At 42.5% G+C, this 17,643-nt stretch overlaps 1 protein-coding gene across 9 annotated transcripts in view; it reads right to left on the bottom strand.

The window, feature by feature from the left end:
• prom1a (prominin 1a) overlaps positions 1-17,643 on the bottom strand; it is an 81,495-nt gene that overhangs the window by 22,452 nt on the left and 41,400 nt on the right. For all 9 annotated transcript variants that reach the window (XM_066648956.1, XM_066648958.1, XM_066648957.1 and 6 more), the window contains 5 exons: positions 14,991-15,196; positions 3,401-3,521; positions 2,282-2,345; positions 2,036-2,125; positions 264-481 (listed from right to left, as the gene is read on the bottom strand). In XM_066648956.1, the coding sequence (XP_066505053.1) occupies positions 264-481; positions 2,036-2,125; positions 2,282-2,345; positions 3,401-3,521; positions 14,991-15,196 (699 nt within the window). The remainder of the gene's footprint in view (positions 1-263; positions 482-2,035; positions 2,126-2,281; positions 2,346-3,400; positions 3,522-14,990; positions 15,197-17,643) is intronic.

Genomic DNA, 17,643 nt, shown 5'->3' with positions numbered 1-17,643 from the left:
AGGAATTTATACATTGCATTGGAAGAGAGGGAGAGAGAGAGAAAGAAACAGAAAAAGAGAGAAACAGAGAGAGAGAGAGAGAGAGAGAGAGAGAGAGAGAGAGAGAGAGAGAAACAAAGATAGAGAGAGATATGAATAATAATTTTGGTTTAAATTGACTTTCTTTTCACTCTTTATGATCTTTTACTATGTAAATGTACTGAACATATCAACAATGCAAAATGAATGAGAGACACACAGAGATAGAGAGAGGTGGGGAGTACCCCGGAGTAGTTGGCGCTGATCTGGAGTTGGGACAGCGAGCTGTGTATGTTGCTGCAGATCTGTGTTGCAGGCGCGACTGCGCAGGCAGGGTCAGAGAGTGCGTTACTGAGACCTGCTCGGACCACGCTCAGGTTAAACTGCAGCTTCCCCGTCCCTTCCTGAAGAGTCTCCAGAGTCACACTCACGTTCTCCAGAGCTTCCTTAGTGTCCCGCATCACTGTCTCACACACACACACACACACACACACACACACATACACACACACATGTTTGTACACACACTCATTATCAGGCCTTCATTATCTGCTTTATTCTTTAAGACAACGTTCAGGAATTGACCATTTGCAAAATACGGAATAATCCACAGCTCCGTCATCGGTCAAACTTCCAGAACTGGATCCTGGAAGCATCTGCAGCACTTTCACTAAACAGAAATGCTCTGTATTTTACTTTAATCAAACCTTAGACATGAGCTGATCTCAGTAAAGTGCAGGTTTTAAATAAAGAGGGGGTTTACGTGAAGGACGCTGAGTTAATATTAAAGCTCTGTGACAGATGCTGAGTAGCCTACACTGTCAGAAAAACTGTCACCGTGATGGTACCCTCAAGGGTAAATAGTCTCTTCCTATAATTAGGAACAGAACTGTACCTTACTCTATATTAACTGTAGATGTTAAAGTTGTTTTGATGTCATTCGCCCCGTTTCATCTCCAGGACTTTTATTGTGTATTCTCCACAGTTGTATAATGAAAGATTACAGAGCATTTGCAAATGGTCAATGGACATGCACCGACAACACTAGGACATCTGGGAGATTGTAGGATGATGCTATTTGAACCTCTCACTTTAATATCAACAAATACCTCACTCAAAATAAAACACTGCTAAAAGAGAATTTATATTTCACTGAGCAGCGGCTTGGTCTGAGTAGCACAAGCTCATCAGCTTCTGTTCATTACTCCCAATACTATTATTAACATTATTATTAGCAGTGTTAGAAATTTGAGTGGAGTGGTCCTTCAGCATTTTCACAGGGGCGACTCGGACAGGGCTGAGGTCAGGCAGGTTCCACTGGGTGGAGGTGTGTGTTACTCAGGGGGAATAACAGCGAGACTGAGGGAAGAAGAGAGGGACGTTCACTGGGACGAAGCCAAAGGGAAAACCAAGATTTAACGGCGGTTACCTTTCATCGCTTTCTCCACTTTCACTAATCGACCAAAGACAAGAGAGAGTTTAAGACACAGGTGAAGGACTTAGAGAAGCAGCCGCTGGTTTTATCATCACTCATCATCCACAGATTCAGGTTACTGTATGGAAGGGCAGTGATTCACCACACGGATGGGTAGGTGAGGTCTAAACCTCAGAGGTGTCTCAATTTCCACTGAGATTCGTTTCCGTTTCAGGAAAAATATCTAACAGAGATAGTTCTGAGACATAAACAGTGACTGTGTTTTAAATATGAGTATTTGCAGTTGATTAAACCTGGATGTTTTCCACAGTTTCTGAGGCTGGGATGCAGTAAAATACTGAGGGGTTTCATAACCTCTTGAAAACTACTATGATTCAGTGTTAAAACATTACAATAACTTCACTCCTAATGTTGTGATAAATATGATAAAACAATGAGGAGAGAGAAAGGGATGGGAGATAAAGAGAGGGAGTGTGTGTGTGTGTGTGTGTGTGTGTGTGCGAGAGAGAGAGAGAGAGAGAGAGAGAGAGAGAGAGAGAGAGAGAGAGAGAGGGAGAGAGAGAGAGAAACTGTTCACTCTACCTCCAGCCATGTTCAACACTTCGTCTAGAGCAGGTCGCACCTCTTTCCCCAGCTCCTCATGTATCCTTCCACCCAATAACACACCAACATCTGTGCATGCGAGAGAGAAACACACACACACACACACACACACACACACACACAAACCCTGTATTTAAGATGTGTGTGAGTGCTGATTGTAGGACTGTATCAGTGCAGCACTATTGATGAAGAGTGTTAAACTGCTGTAAACCACAGTGCACTTACTGTCCAGGTCACACAGCACCTGTTCCTTGGCAGTTCCGTACTGAGATATGAGATAATCGATTTGCTGTGAGAGACAAAAACAAAACAGTGACAAAAAGAGACAGTGATTCATTCTATTATTTACACACCATGCCCCCAACACTGGGAGAATACCACGGCCTCTTTTCACACTGATATTAATGCACACGGGCCACTGTCTCTAGTACAGATGTTGTCCAATGTGGAACCACGCTGATTCATTCATTCATTGTCTGTAACCCTTATCCAGTTCAGGGCAGCGGTGGGTCCAAAGTCTACCCGGAATCACTGGGTGCAAGGTGGGAACAAACCCTGGAGGGGGCGCCAGTCCTTCACAGGGCGACACACACTCACACATTCACTCATACACTCACATAGGGTGACCAGACATCCTCTTTTACCTGGACATGTCCTCTTTTTTAGACTTAAAAAATGTCCGGGCGGAATTTCACAAACGTCCGGGATTTTGTTTTTCTAGAGCTTACATAGAATTTCGCGTTTCGTTCACAAACTAGTCCCGCCCTCCCCTACTCCGTTTGGTTCACTTGAGTTTTCACCATCTCAGAACACACTCCTCACAGACAGTAACCCGGAGGAAACCCACACAGACACAGGGAGAACACACCACACTCCTCACTCACAGTCACCCGGAGGAATCCCACACAGACACAGGGACATCACACCACACTCCTCACAGACAGTCACCTGGAGGAAACCCACGCAAACACAGGGAGAACACACCACACTCCTCACAGACAGTCACCCAGAGCGAGACTCGAACCCACAACCCTGGAGCTGTGACAGAGACACTACTTGCTGCTCCACTGTGTCACCCATAAACTACTGAGAATGGTTTAATTTTGACAGTGTTTATTTTAAGCGGCAGAAATTTTCTTGTCTTTACAGTAGGGGTTTTGTGGCGCAGTAAATTCACAGACAATCACAGACCAATCACATGTAAGAACAGTTCTACAGCACGGGTTCTCTAATGCGATGTGAACCTCTCGCAAACACTCATTACAAAGGATGTGTGAATATTCTGGACAGACAGGGTGTATAAACTCATCCATCTGTCACAGTGCATCAGTTTGGAGTGTTTACCGCAGGCGTGTCGTTGGCGAAGGTATGTAAATCCTTCAGGTTACTGTTGACCAACCTCCTCATGGACTTCAGCTGAGAGCTCAGGTGTTGATTGGCTGCGTATGCACACAGGACTCCCGCACTGAAACAAGCATTAGGATTAGCATTAGCATCAGGAACACCCTGCGTACATCTACACATTAAAACAGGAATAAGCCCATTTCAAAACCAGTTGAAGAATCAAATTGCATTGTTGTCCAAAAATTAACATGTTTCTGCTCCACAGTGTGGGTCGCTTCACTGGGAGATGCCATACTGTGAATCTCGGACACATTCAGGCCACTAGGTGTCAGTATAATCACTGTTGCTCTGTGTATGGAGATTGTAAAAAGCACTGGAGATAAATACCCTTTATACCGCTGAGTGTTATTGGAGTGGTAATGACAGAGATCACCAGGAGGTGGCAGAAGTTACATATAAATACAGCTCTACACCTGTTTTCCACCCGTCACTCTGAAATATTTAGCAGCAATGCTAACGGTATTATGGTCTCCTGTGAGTAACTCCGGGGAATTAAAGAAAAGTATAATGAACATCATTTAGAGATTTAAATATACCAATCAGCAATATTCCATGTTAATCACACCACAAGTTCCCTAGTCTGTAGACTTACAGTTGCCGTCCACCCTTTATAAAACATACCTCCACTAACGTTGTTTAAATTTCATTTTCTGTTGCTAAATAAATTAGGGAACTATTTGATTAACATCAGTTTATGCAACAAATAAACAAACGTGAATCATCTAGAGAAGAGATGCACATCAACATCAACAAAGTTTCATCCTTTTCCTCTAACTTCCATGTCACCCATTAGATACCCAAACAATTTTTTGGATTTTCTTTATATAAGTATGTGGTAAACATTTATTATAAAAACAGTAAAAATTGTGTAATTACTTATTGTATTAGCTATTTTATTAGCTTACTTAATATGGTTTATTATATGCTTAGGTAATTTTTCAAAGGGTTTATTCGACTTAAGTTGCTGGAATATATTAATGACATTAGGAGAGGTGTTTCTGTTTTAAGAATATTTTGTTATATTAAAGCTGTGCCAGAGAATACGCATTTACATTATCATACTCAGTATATATTTATACAGGAACACAGTTTAATACTGGTTAAAAGCTCTGAAAAATCTTCTCTGCTGCTGTTCTGGACTGGATCCATGAAGCCTGGGTTTGGATGCCCCTGCAGCTGCCGAGAGCTGAGAACTTATCAGTAAACATTATATTCCTGTTCTTTTATCATTACAATTATTATTTTATTTTAAATGGAAGCCTATTTCTGTGGTTTGTATATTATTTGGGGGTTTGTAACCCATCTATTTTCCTGGAAATTACATCTACAAAGAGGGGAGTCTGCCTCTCCTCTAATTAAACCCCAGCACCTTCAAGGGAAGACTGCTTTCAAAAGCTGTTTACAGGAACTTGTTCCATTTAGCTCTGCTCAGTGAAGTCGGGCATATGTTCCAGCGCCCCAGGATGCTGTGGGAGGCGCAGGTCTGAAAAGCACAGCGGAGAACAGGTTCGGATACACCTACGATCCTGCTCGATTTTCACTGGAATTAATCTAAAGCCAGGGTTTATGTAACAATGTGAAAAGCCAGCGTCAGACACATGAATCATTCACAGAGCTGGAGGAACGCTGATCTATAATTGGCTCCTTTTAAGAGGAATCATGTACCACAAATGAACACGGAGAATGAATCAATGTTTTCATACACACACACAGACACACAAACACACACACACACACATGTTCGATTAGATCAGACTCAGCTTCGAGGGACTTTGGTCATGTGACCATGCAGTGGCCTGCTTCAGATCTGAGGAGAAAGAGGCAGATTACACTATAGACTTTTTCAATTATTACCACAGCTGATGTGGTATATTTTGCATAAATTGAAAAAAGATATACTTTTAGATCCATCTCTAACCAATCATGCATCACCCACCCAGCACCCCAGAACCCATCCCTCCCTCCCACGCTGCCCCCAAGGATCAAAACACATCCTGCAAATCATCCAGCAGAACTAAAACATTCTAACATCCACTGATCAGAATAAGTGTGTAATCAATAAGTCATTCTAATGTACAAGCAAAGTTGGGCAGAAAAAGGTATTAAAGACAAAGAAAAAGAGAGGGACTTATCTCAAGTCACACATTCAAGGCTCATTCACATTCATAAATAATACACAAATGTCACTGTGCAAATACCCGTGTTTTGGAGTGGATATTCCACAGTACATCCACTAGAGGGCAGTACAGAGTCAACATATTCTGACAACAACAAACTGGTGACAGTGGAGGAGGAGCTGAAATGTAATGATTCTTTATTACAAAAAAGACAAAAGAAGCTGCGGTGATCTGTGAGGACCGTAAAAACTTTTTACCAGAGGTCGCGTTTCACTTGAACTATCAGCTACACTGCCCCCACATGGTTTCCAATGGTACTGTTCTGCTCCATACATATCTGTAAGCTTTCTGAGAATGTGCACAAACACACCGAGCATAAATGAGCCTTTAGTCAATGCTGTTCTCTTCAGGAGAAATACTGAGATTAATAAAATACAAACTATTATTCCAGGTCCTCTACACTCTCAGAAATAAAGGTACAGTACAGGAACATTACTGTCACTAAAGCTACAAACAGTGTAGTGTATCTTTATAGGTACAGCATTGGTGTTAGAGTCCAGTTGTGTTCCCTAAAGGTTCATTGCATTCTCTTCTCCAGAAGGAGAGGGGGATCGCTGTCATCTTTCATTATACAACTGTGGAGAATAAAAGAACACAATAAAAGTCTTGGAGATGAAACGGGGTGAATGACATCAACACAACTTTAACATCTACAGTTAATATAGTGTAAGGTACAGTTCGGTCCCTAATTAAAGGTTCTGAATGTGTTCCCTTGAGGGTACTGCCACTGAGAGTGTACAAGGATTCTAGCGAACCCTTCAGGGAGAGTTGTAACTTTTTAAACTCACAAGCAAAGTATTTTTAATCCATTATTTTTTAGAGATCATGTCGTAGAGTTCATGTCCTCTGCTTTAAAGTTTAGAGATGATCCCTGTTTCTCCCTGAATGACACTCCAGAAAACAAGGGGCCTTGAAATGGCCTCCTCACCACAAAGAGGCTTTGTTGTCCCCTCTCTCTCTCTCTCTCTCTCTCTCTCTCTCTCTCTCTCTCTCTCTCTCTCTCTCTCTCTCTCTCTCTCTCTTTCTCTCTCTCTCAGGGGTCAGGAGCACCAAGGCAAGCCAAGAACAAAGTGGCATTGAAGATGATGGAGAGTTGAGAGGAAGAACTCACAAATGCAGGCCACAGAAAGGCCTTAAATAAAACAGGAGAAGGAACCTGTGGAAAATCCAGCAGCTTGCATTCTCAGTGAAGGAGGAGAAGTGTGAAGCCACCTCCATCCAGACACACAACCGGCAGAGATTTAACTTTCTAATTCGCCTGAAACAATTTAGTGACAGCACCAGCTTCCAGACGTGACAGCACCAAAATAAACTCGTAAACGAGAAGTGACACCTTCCCGAGACAATCTGCCAGGGCAGGAGACACATTATTTTCTGTCATTTTTTTGGGCACAGCAGCTGAATTTCGTTTGCGGGTGGGAGAAGCTTCCTTGGTAAGACGCCTGGAGGGAGGATGGAGATTTCACACACTGTGCATGTATTAAACATTTCTAACCTCACGTTCATCTCCAAATATTTTGCATACGTAACCCTTGTCTGAATATGTGCTTCTTTGTGTGAAAGCTGAGCCTAAAATAGTCCTGGTCTGAAGCAAAAGCCAAATATTAAATTTACATAATCTTCATCCTACACTGAATGTAGTTGATCAGCAAAGACGAGTGTGTTCTTTTGGAGCTGTTAAGCACAAGTCACTCTCTTACTAAATTCTTGATGAACAGACGCTCACGCTCAGTGCATCCAGCAATAAAGGAAGCACAGGGCATTAAATCAGAGTATTACACAAAGTGAAATTTCCTATGGAGGGGGTATACACATGATGCAAGCCATCTTTAGGGCTCCTATAACTGGCTTTCTGCTTTTTTATGGGTCAGTTCACAGCTAGAAGCGATTAATAAATGTCACATAATCACAGCTACGTGGTTTACTGCTATTTGTAAGTGGATGAACAGATGTAGTGCAGTTAAAACTGTGGTGAACGCTACATTTTGTTAATTCTATCTGATAGGTTTATTACGTTTCTATTAAATCTATTAGCGATCACTGACACAGTGATGATTAAGTGTCGTACGTTAGTGCTGTCTGGCAGTTCATTAGCGTTTCATTTTTGAGTCCACTGTCTTCAGAACGAACAGAAACACTTTCATCTTTGGTCGAACCGCAGCTTTAAACCGTGGCGAGTCACTGTGGGGAAGTGCAGCTTCTTCATTTGGGTCGCTCCACTGCTCTGAGGAATGTGGCATGGGCTGCTGGGCAAGAGGCTCGCGTTTCCCCTCACAGCTCCCTGCTGTTTTAACCCCGGTGTTCCCGCTGATTTAACCCTGTTAACATTACTTTCTTCATGTATTCCTCTATATTTCTGTTGTATTCTCCCTCTGTTCCTCCTGCATTCCCCTGTGTTCCAGTTGTACACCCTCCCCCACATGCTCTCCCTGCATTCCTCCTGCATTCCTGCAGTATTCACACCCCGCATTTCCCATTATTCCCATTGTACTTATGAATTTCTGTGTATACCTGCTGTGTCCCCCCTGTATTTATTGAATGTAATGTATTATATGTTCGTTTCATTTTGTCTGATTGTCTGATGTCTTTTACATGTTAATTCCCAGTTTAATCAGGTTCTCTGTGTTATTGACCAGTGCTTTATAAATGTTTCACGCGTACAGCCCAGGCTCGTAACTACGACGGAGTTTTAGGGCCACAGTGGTAAAAAAAAAAAAAACAAGATTCCGAGATTAAAGTCAGAATTCTGAGATAAAAAGTCGGAATAATTCTGAGAAAAAAAGTCGGAATAATTCTGAGAAAAAAAGTCGGAATAATTTTGAGAAAAAAAGTCAGAATAATTCTGAGAAAAAAAGTCGGAATAATTCTGAGAAAAAAAGTCAGAATAATTCTGAGAAAAAAAGTCAGAATAATTCTGAGAAAAAAAGTCAGAATAATTCTGAGAAAAAAAGTCAGAATAATTCGCTCCATATATTGGAGCAGACACAGTGTAACAGAGTAGAACTCTGGCGCCCACGAGGCTCCATCGTGTTACGGTTCGGACTCGTACAAAAAACTAAAGCCTTTATGCATCTCAGTCAGGGGCTGCGTCATGTGGTTTGAATGCGTTTAATAAATAATTCATGCATAAGGCTTTAGTTTTTTGTACGAGTCCGAGCCGTAACGCGATGGAGCTTCGTGGGCGCCATCGCGCCCGAGCCGTACGAGTCCGAGCCGTAACGCGATGGAGCTTCTACTCGTTCTGTATCCATCATTTTCGTGATCATTAATTGTATCGTGAAACTACATGCCCTGGGTTCGTGCACTGATTCAGGGTTAAAACACTAATCACACTGTGGCCCTGATGTGGAAGAGAAGAGTGTTTATTCCTGAAATCTATACCATAGCATAACTTAAGCAACACATTGCGTTCCACAGTTACACTGTGTCTGCTCCATTATACGCAGCGAATTATTCTGACTTTTTTTCTCAGAATTATTCCGACTTTTTTTCTCAGAATTATTCCGACTTTTTTTCCTCAGAATTATTCCGACTTTTTTTCTCAGAATTATTCCGACTTTTTTTCTCAGAATTATTCCGACTTTTTTCTCAGAATTATTCCGACTTTTTTTCTCAGAATTCTGACTTTAATCTCGGAATCTTTTTTTTTTTTTTTTTTTTTACCGCTGTGGCCCTAAAACTCCGTCGTACGTAACGACTGAAACAGGGAAGTGAACTCAGAATCACTTTTGGGGAGAAGTTCTGGGCGGTTTCAGAATTTGTATAAAGCCGAACCACGCCCTCCCAACATGTTATTATTACATAATGCCAAGTATTATTATCATTATTCTTATTAATTTGGTCTGTCAAAGCCAAATTATAGTTGTTTGAAATATTTTTCTTCTTATTATTATTATATTTAAAGTGGCTGTCAAAATATCTTGGCCGTTTTTATGGTTTTAAGGTTTGCTTGAAGTGGTCATTTATTTAAGGTGGGAGTTTAAACCCAGTAAACAAGGAACGTCCCTGGATGTTCAAAATAGGTCTAAAAGTAGTCTGTCCGTCAAGGACATATTTTAAACGTCAATGGACGTCCAAAATCCATCTTAATAAGTTAGTTAAGTGGTGACCAATTGATAACGTCAATGGACGTCCAAAATACGTCTAATAGTCGTCTTGTCAATGTCTGTATTTGGACGTCTTTTCAACTTTCATTTTCAACCTTAAGAGAACGTTGATTAAACAGCAGTCATTATGTTATTTCAACGTTGAATCAATGGTTAAATGTTTACTGGGAATACAATGGCTGTTTTTTAAAGGTGGATTTTTAAGGTGCCGTTCAAAATATCTTGGCAGTCTTTTTTAATATTTTAAGGTTTATTTGAAGTGGTCATTTATTTAATGTGGATGTCTAAGTAAAACTTTTTTAAGGTGAAATGTTTTTTAAGGTGGTGGTCAAAATATTTTTTCCCTTTTTTTTAGGGTTTTAAAATGTATTTGAAGTGGTCATTTATTTAATGTGGAATTCAAATACAATTGAAGTTTTTGTTTAAGGTGGAAGTTTTTATTCGACTAAATGTTCTACAAATGTAACTTTTAGCTATCAAGCGGTACATACGCTAATGTTGCAATGATGATAGCGTCATCTGACAGGCCAAATACAAAGATCATTCACGAACGTTCCCCCTCTAGTTCCTCTTGTATTTTCCCAGTATTCCTGCAGTATTTCCTTTGCATTCCTGCTGTATTCTCCAGACAATGACATTGTCCTCTCTCTTTCTAGTCTTCTCTCAGGGGGGTTACGGCTCTGGGTGTGGGGTGAGAACCCCATTAACTACTTTTCTAAACACAAGCTGACCCACTGTCTCCGGTTTCATCCAACAACATCCCTGTTCCTCATCCACCTGCTGGTTCCCTGCGGCACTGTGGTAACAGGATCTGGCCGCAGTAAAACACCTGACTGGACAAAGCCGGCCTCTGAGGACAGGGCGCGGAGAGACAGCCATCCACTGACAGTCTCCTGAGCTCCTGTGAAACGGGACGTGGGTGTGGTGTGTTTCAATGTGGAACATCAAGCCCCGTGCGCGAGGAGCAAAACTAGGCCAGAGCAGACTGGTAACTGGAGTGTAAGACAATTATTTCCCTTTTTCTATTCACATGCAAGACAGAAGGAGGACACCACACATACCGAGCAGAGACACGGAGCATGAATTCCACCCTCTTCTTTAACTCCACATGCTTTAAAGAGCTTACACTATATAACAGTGATAGCCAGGCTTTAAATGCCAACCAATAAGCGACCTCACATCTCTGCCCCACTCAGCTGCACACTGTGTCTCTGTGGATGATATGTAGGTTAAAATAAACTCAGCAGTACACTGGGGCTGACAGGTTGCTGTTTGCTGCTCTGCTGCAGGGCTAACGGAGCAAGTCCAGGTCAAAAGAGGCTGGTCTAGTCCATTCTCTCTGGGCCACAGTCAACAGCTTCAGTCCCTACACTGAAACCCAAGGCTGAAAATCAGAAAAACAAGTAAAAAATGGAATAAAATTTGTTGCACTGGATTTCCCAAAAACTGATAACCAGTTTATAGGTGCTCTTCCTCACTCAGGGTGCAGCAAAACTCCAGAATCAAATATAAACAGCTTTCATGAGGGTGAGGGATAAAGGGAGAATCAGAGGCAGATGCTGAAGATCACCTGCGTACCAGCTCACATGACCATACCAGCCCACAGGTGTGGGGCGTGACTAAGGGAATAAGACAAAACAAATGAGTACAGACCGAGGAAGGTCCTGATAACAATCTTTTAGTTGTTTACTTGTAATGATCTGTGCAAAAGCCTTTCTGAGGAACAAGATTAGTTTTATTACATAGGATGGTTATTTCAAGCTTTTATTTTTCATGTATATATTTCTATTCATTTTTCATCATATTTAATTTTATATTCTTTTATTGTATTACTTGTAAAACTGATTTTATTTCATTTTTTAATTATGATTACAGGCCACACAGTGGCGCTGCAGGTAGTGTCTGTGTCACAGCTCCAGGGTCCTGGAGGTTGTGGGTTCGAGTCCCGCTCCAGGTGACTGTCTGTGAGGAGTGTGGTGTGTTCTCTATGTGTCTGCGTGGGTTTCCTCCGGGTGACTGTCAATGTGGAGTGTGTTCTCCCTGTGTCTGTGTGGGTTTCCTCCGGGTGACTGTCTGTGAGGAGTGTGGTGTGTTCTCTATGTGTCTGCGTGGGTTTCCTCCGGGTGACTGTCAGTGAGGAGTGTGGTGTGTTCTCCCTGTGTCTGTGTGGGTTTTCTCCGGGTGACTGTCTGTGAGGAGTGTGGTGTGTTCTCTCTGTGTCTGCGTGGGTTTCCTCCGGGTGACTGTCTATGTGGAGTGTGGTGTGTTCTCCCTGTGTCTGCGTGGGTTTCCTCCGGGTGACTGTCTGTGAGGAGTGTGGTGTGTTCTCTCTGTGTATGAGTGGGTTTCCTCCGGGTGTTCTAGTTTCCTCCCACGCTCCAAAAACACACATTGGTAGGTGGATTGGAGACTCAAAAGTTTCCGTAGGTGTGAGTGTGTGAGTGAATGTGTGAGAGTGTGTCGCCCTGTGATGGACTGGTGCCCCCTCCAGAGTGTGATAAGCGTCACAGACAATGAAAGAATGAATGAATGTTTTAGAAAAATCACTTACGCATTTATTTATGAAAGGTTTTATACAAATAAAGATTATTATTATTATTATGATGTAATTTGTATGTAGAATATTATTAGAGAAGCTCCTGTTTAGTGAAGACCTTTGAAGTCAGTCTTAGACATTGGTTGTATTTTGTGCCTCTCAGATTCCAAACAGTTTCAGTGAAATATCTCAACTCTAATCTCCTCAGAAATACACCCCTTAACTGTTTTAGAGTCATGAGAGAAGTGTGTGCAGCAGCTGAAATGTGTGTGTCTGTGTGTGTACATGTGTGTGTGTAGATGTCTGTGCAAATCTTACTGTCTGCAGAGTGAAATGATTTAACAGTGGAAGATGTTATTAAACAATGAAGCACTTTGTAATCCATGCACAGTGCTGTATTTACACAGAGGTCTATGTAAGAAGGATATGTTTTAGTACAGATCTGACATTGGCATTTCTGTGTGTTCCTTTGTTTTTTCTGAGTGTTTGGCTCCGCTGTGATTCGCTGATTCGTGCTCTAATATGACATTTCCCTCCAAAATTTCACTGCATTTTGAGACTGCTGTTAGAGACTGTGTCTTTATTCAAATGAAAGCATTAAGCAATAACGCAAAATCACACGACACGGCAGAGCTGGCGGCTAGCTTCTGAATAATGGATTAAATTGAGGCAAACATGCAGAGAGTCTGTGGCGAGAGCCGTGTCCCGCTGAGCCGGACCCTGATACTTCACGCTGTGTTGTAAGAAAGGCTAAAAATAAAATTGCTGGTGCCTGCAGCCTCCTGTTGTCGGAGATGGCCATTGTCGTGTGTCATCGCGCTGACAGCGTCCTCGAGATACACACCTCTGAATTTAGGAGAGTCGTGGCACTAACAGGAGACCGCTTGTGGATCCTAATTGGGCCGCATCTTTATTTATATTCCTATATATATTTAATTTGTCTCCTGTGAAAGGTTCCCTCCGTTTCTAAGGAGAGCACAGTAGTCAGCGCGGTTCTGGAGTGTGTGAAAACAGGCGAGAGGAAGAGAGAATGAGGACACAGCTGAGAAAGAAGGCAGGGCAATGGATGAAGGACAGAGAAAAGTAAAGAAACACAGCAAACTCCTCACAGACACTCACCTGGAGCCGGGCTGGAACCCACAGCCTCAGGTCCCTGGAGCTGTGTGACAGAGACACTACCTGCAGCGCCACCGTGAGGCCCTTATACATATTTACCCTTTAAAAGACTTTTAATATCTATGACCTATATATTATACAAACCTTAAATATGATATTTACACATCTATGTATATAATATAGGCCTAATTCTTTATGCATTATGTGCATGTACGGCCAGTCAGTGTGACTGAGTGTGGGACGAATATTTCAGATGTATTTAAAGAAACATTTCTGTGAATATATAGTAATAATAATAAATAGTGTTTATTAGAAACAGTCCTGGGGCTCCAGCCCAGAACCTCGACGCAGGACATTTAGCGGTCGACTGATCGTCCGGGGTAGGTGTTGCTGAAGAAATGTTAGGCAAGACAAGATCAAAGCACGATAGAAATCCTTTATATGAAGCGCTCGTGTGCTCAAACCTGGAGCTGCTTGAAGCCGAGAGCTCACCCGCCAGTGTCCAAACGGTCACCACCTTCCACAATGGCCTTCTGAGCTCCAATGAGGTGCTGCTGAGCCATTTTCTCTCCCCACTGCTGAGCCCTCGCAGGTGCTTGACATTCCCTAACCACCGCAGAGTGTTGTTCTGCCACTCTGTGTGTAATGTAGCACTGATGAGGAAGCACAGTGGTCAGCCACTCTGTCCCTTAGGCTGTGATAGCTTCATTAGAGCCTCAGAGCTGCCCCTGGCTCCTGAGACTGAATCTGAGACGGTGGAGCGCCTCATCTCCAGGCAGCGGGATCAGCGCTGTGGAATCTCTAATAAAGACACAGCCAGGTCCAGCCATAAAGCAAAAGAACATCAAACACACACCGCTCTGTTTCCCTCCGTATGTGTAGCCCCAGGATGTGGGGGTCTTCACTAGACCGGGATGTTACACCCTGTGGTGCTGCTGAGCGGGACCACATTAGAAGAAGAAATAAGAAGATACTTTATTAAACTCATCCTTAGGGAGACAGAGACTCTAGATTTTACCCATCAGTGGCTGTGAACAACCACACACACACACACATTGTGCGCTTTTCCATCAATGAAGAACCTGAATCTAATTTGGAACCGTTCGGTGTGTTTCTACCTAAATATATTGGTCCCTGAACCAAAGAAATGTGGGTCCTTCGGCCGGAAGTGTGAGGGCATATGTGGGCGAGTGGAGAGATAAAGACGCTCCAGAAAGAGCTCAATGGCTGATATAAAGCGTTATGGCGCAGTGGAGCTGGATGGGTCATTTACAGAGTGGAATTCCCCTTTATCCTAGTCAGGTGTCTGTGAATTATGGGAACATTACATAGAATTCCATTCATTTTGTGGAGACTTACCATTAACTTTTCCATCCTTACTACCAGCTTAACCCTGACCTTCACCTCAACTCCTAACTCTAACCCTAATCTTACAACACATATTCATATTAAAATATAACAAGTTACATTGTGGGAACCAACTGGGGGTCCCCACAAAGAAGACACGTCCCCACAATGTGAGTGTGCAAACAGATATTATATATGTTATATTATCTGGTACACACACACACACACACACACACACACCCACTTACGTGATGATGAAGGTGGTGGTGAGGAGGAGCGTGGTGAGGAGTCCTCTCTGACAGTCTGCGTTCTTCCTCTGTCTCTGGTGCATTTCTCCGCCGCAGTTATCACAGCAGCGGCACATGCAGAAGAGCAGCCCCACTAACGGCAGCAGGACCACGAAGAGCAGCCCCACAGCCGCACACACCACGAAGCCCATCTCGTAGTAGATCACCTACACACACACACACACACACATCAAACACACAGAGTCTAAACACGTTAAATCTAGACCGTAGATGTGACATGTCTCAATGTGAGGTCATGAGCACGAACAGAATGAGATTATTCACCTGTCTCTAGGCTGCTGTTCTTGCTCTGAAGGAGGGTACACTCCAAAAAATAAGACACTTTGAGTTTTTACGTCAAAGTGAAAGTCAATCCTCTGTATTCAGAGATATGATCTGAGAATGAGTGCACGCTACTCTGGAAATCTCTGGATGTAGAGGATTTAATGAAACACTTTGACGTGAAATTTCTGTCACTTTTGAATGTATCGAGAGAAAAGTGTCTTAACCCTTTGGCTGATGAAATTATTAAATGCAAAATTTACAGCCAATGGAATACAATTAAAGCAAGCAAAATACTTTATTCATTCATTCATTCATTCATTCATTCATTCATTCATTATCTGTAACCGCTTATCTAATTCAGGGTCGCGGTGGGTCCAGAGCAGTCTCATAACCACAGATATTAGACTAGATTTAAGATGATTTCACTTGCTGAGACATTATTTTTGCAGTGGGTTTCGACTTCTCTTCTCGAAATCTCTAATGGCTCTCTACTCCCTACACACTGCGTATTACACACATGGGCCACTAAATGTGGCTTCTACTATTAAACTGAGCAGAATATATCCAGTGTGTGTCCCACAACCGGATCCCAAACACACCTCTGTGACATGCAGTGCACTACTGGGATGGAAAGCACATAGGTAAGTGCACTACACAGGGAGTAGGGGGCAATCTGAGGTCCAGCCTATGTCCAGGGAAGGATGATGACCCACTGGAGATAAGGTTAGACCTAGTACTGACAGAACTAATGACAGGGAGTCTAGAACCCAATACTGTAATAAATCCCCAAAAATAAAGTAATAATTAACAATAATCAAAAGTCAATAAGCTTCCAGTAATGTACAATTATATTATATATTACATTATCAGTATAATGCTATGTTATAGTTCAGATACACTGTAATGTTATTAAATGACTTGGTGTTCCACAGTTTTGAGCAGAGTAAGTGCAAAACTACTGTAAGACAAAAGCATTATTATAATATTGAGTTCTACGAGGGGGAGTTTTAGGGGTCAGACAAATAATAAACATGAGAGGCAGCAAAGGGGCTGTTCAAGATATTTTAACCTGGTCTGAGTAGTGACATGGAATCTGTATGGATCACGTGTTATATACATTAATAAATAATTAATGGAGTTGTTAAATGGTTTCGCCGTGCTGTGCTGTAATCTGCTGTAGCTCTCTCGGCGCTAAGAAGAAAGAATAAAAGCCAGCTTTCGGACAATTCCACGCCCTGCTTCTGCCCTGGAACCTGATCTGTACATTTCACATTCTCATAAAACACCACCGGAAGGCATCTGGAAGCTGGAAGTGTTTTTAAGCCATCTCTATTTTATCAACATAATATCAAACCACGTACAGAAATATGTATTTTAAAGCTGATGATTAACTGACTAGCTTTTTCCTTACAGTTTATTTCCCAAACAACCACAGACATAGCTCAAGCTCAAATAAACAAACATTACTCAGCAGCACCCTCTAAAGTCAGAGCATTCGCATTTTCTGCTTTCTCTTAAGGTGCTTTTCCACTGCAGGGTCCCTACTCTACCCTGCTCTACTCTCCTCAACTCTTTTTTCCCACTCCTCCACCAGGTAAATCAGGTCCTGGTTCTGGAAGTGGGTTCTTGTTTAGTGGCTGTTCTCTCGTGGTTCAGAGCGGGCCGAGTAGGGACTAAAGCGTGGCGTGTAAACCTTGCAGAGCGCAGATTGTTCGGAGAGAGTCGTCACTCTACGCCACACAATGCAGACGTCCAGCACCAAGAGTGTTTGAAGAGGTTCAAACACTAGGGGTTCAATGTTAACACAATGGAAAAAGACTTGGTCTGTTGTAATTTGTGATGACTTCGAAAGAGAGCCGAGGAATATAATGTCCATCAGCTCAGAGAAATATTCCTGACTGATGCTGATGAGGATGTGAAAGGAGTATCCAGTATTCAGAACTACGGAATTGCCTGCAGGACACTTTATAGCTCTTAAACTCTGACATCTCCAAATTATAAACTTAATCTGTAGCAGCTCACACACATCGCAGCATCCAGACTCCGGGCTGAGGGTATTACCTGAGTCTTTCAGCTTTCATCAGCACAGACAGGCTTTAAACTGAGCTGCGGATTACACTCAGGAGCGCTGAGGAGCGTTTGAGTCCCCTCAAACTCAGCAGCTGTGGGGGTCTTTTTAAGGGGTGTTGGAGCTGATCTGAAAACACCAACCTCCCAAAGAAAGATTAACCTCAGACTCATTGTACCACTCTAATATTCTCCAGTCACTGTCCACCCTCTCAGGACCCCCACAGAGCAGGTGTGATGTGGTGGTGGATCATTCTCAGCA

The sequence above is a fragment of the Hoplias malabaricus genome, chromosome 17 (genome assembly GCF_029633855.1).
Source record: "Hoplias malabaricus isolate fHopMal1 chromosome 17, fHopMal1.hap1, whole genome shotgun sequence".
NCBI lineage: Eukaryota > Metazoa > Chordata > Actinopteri > Characiformes > Erythrinidae > Hoplias > Hoplias malabaricus.
This window is presented reverse-complemented; position numbering and strand designations above follow the sequence as displayed.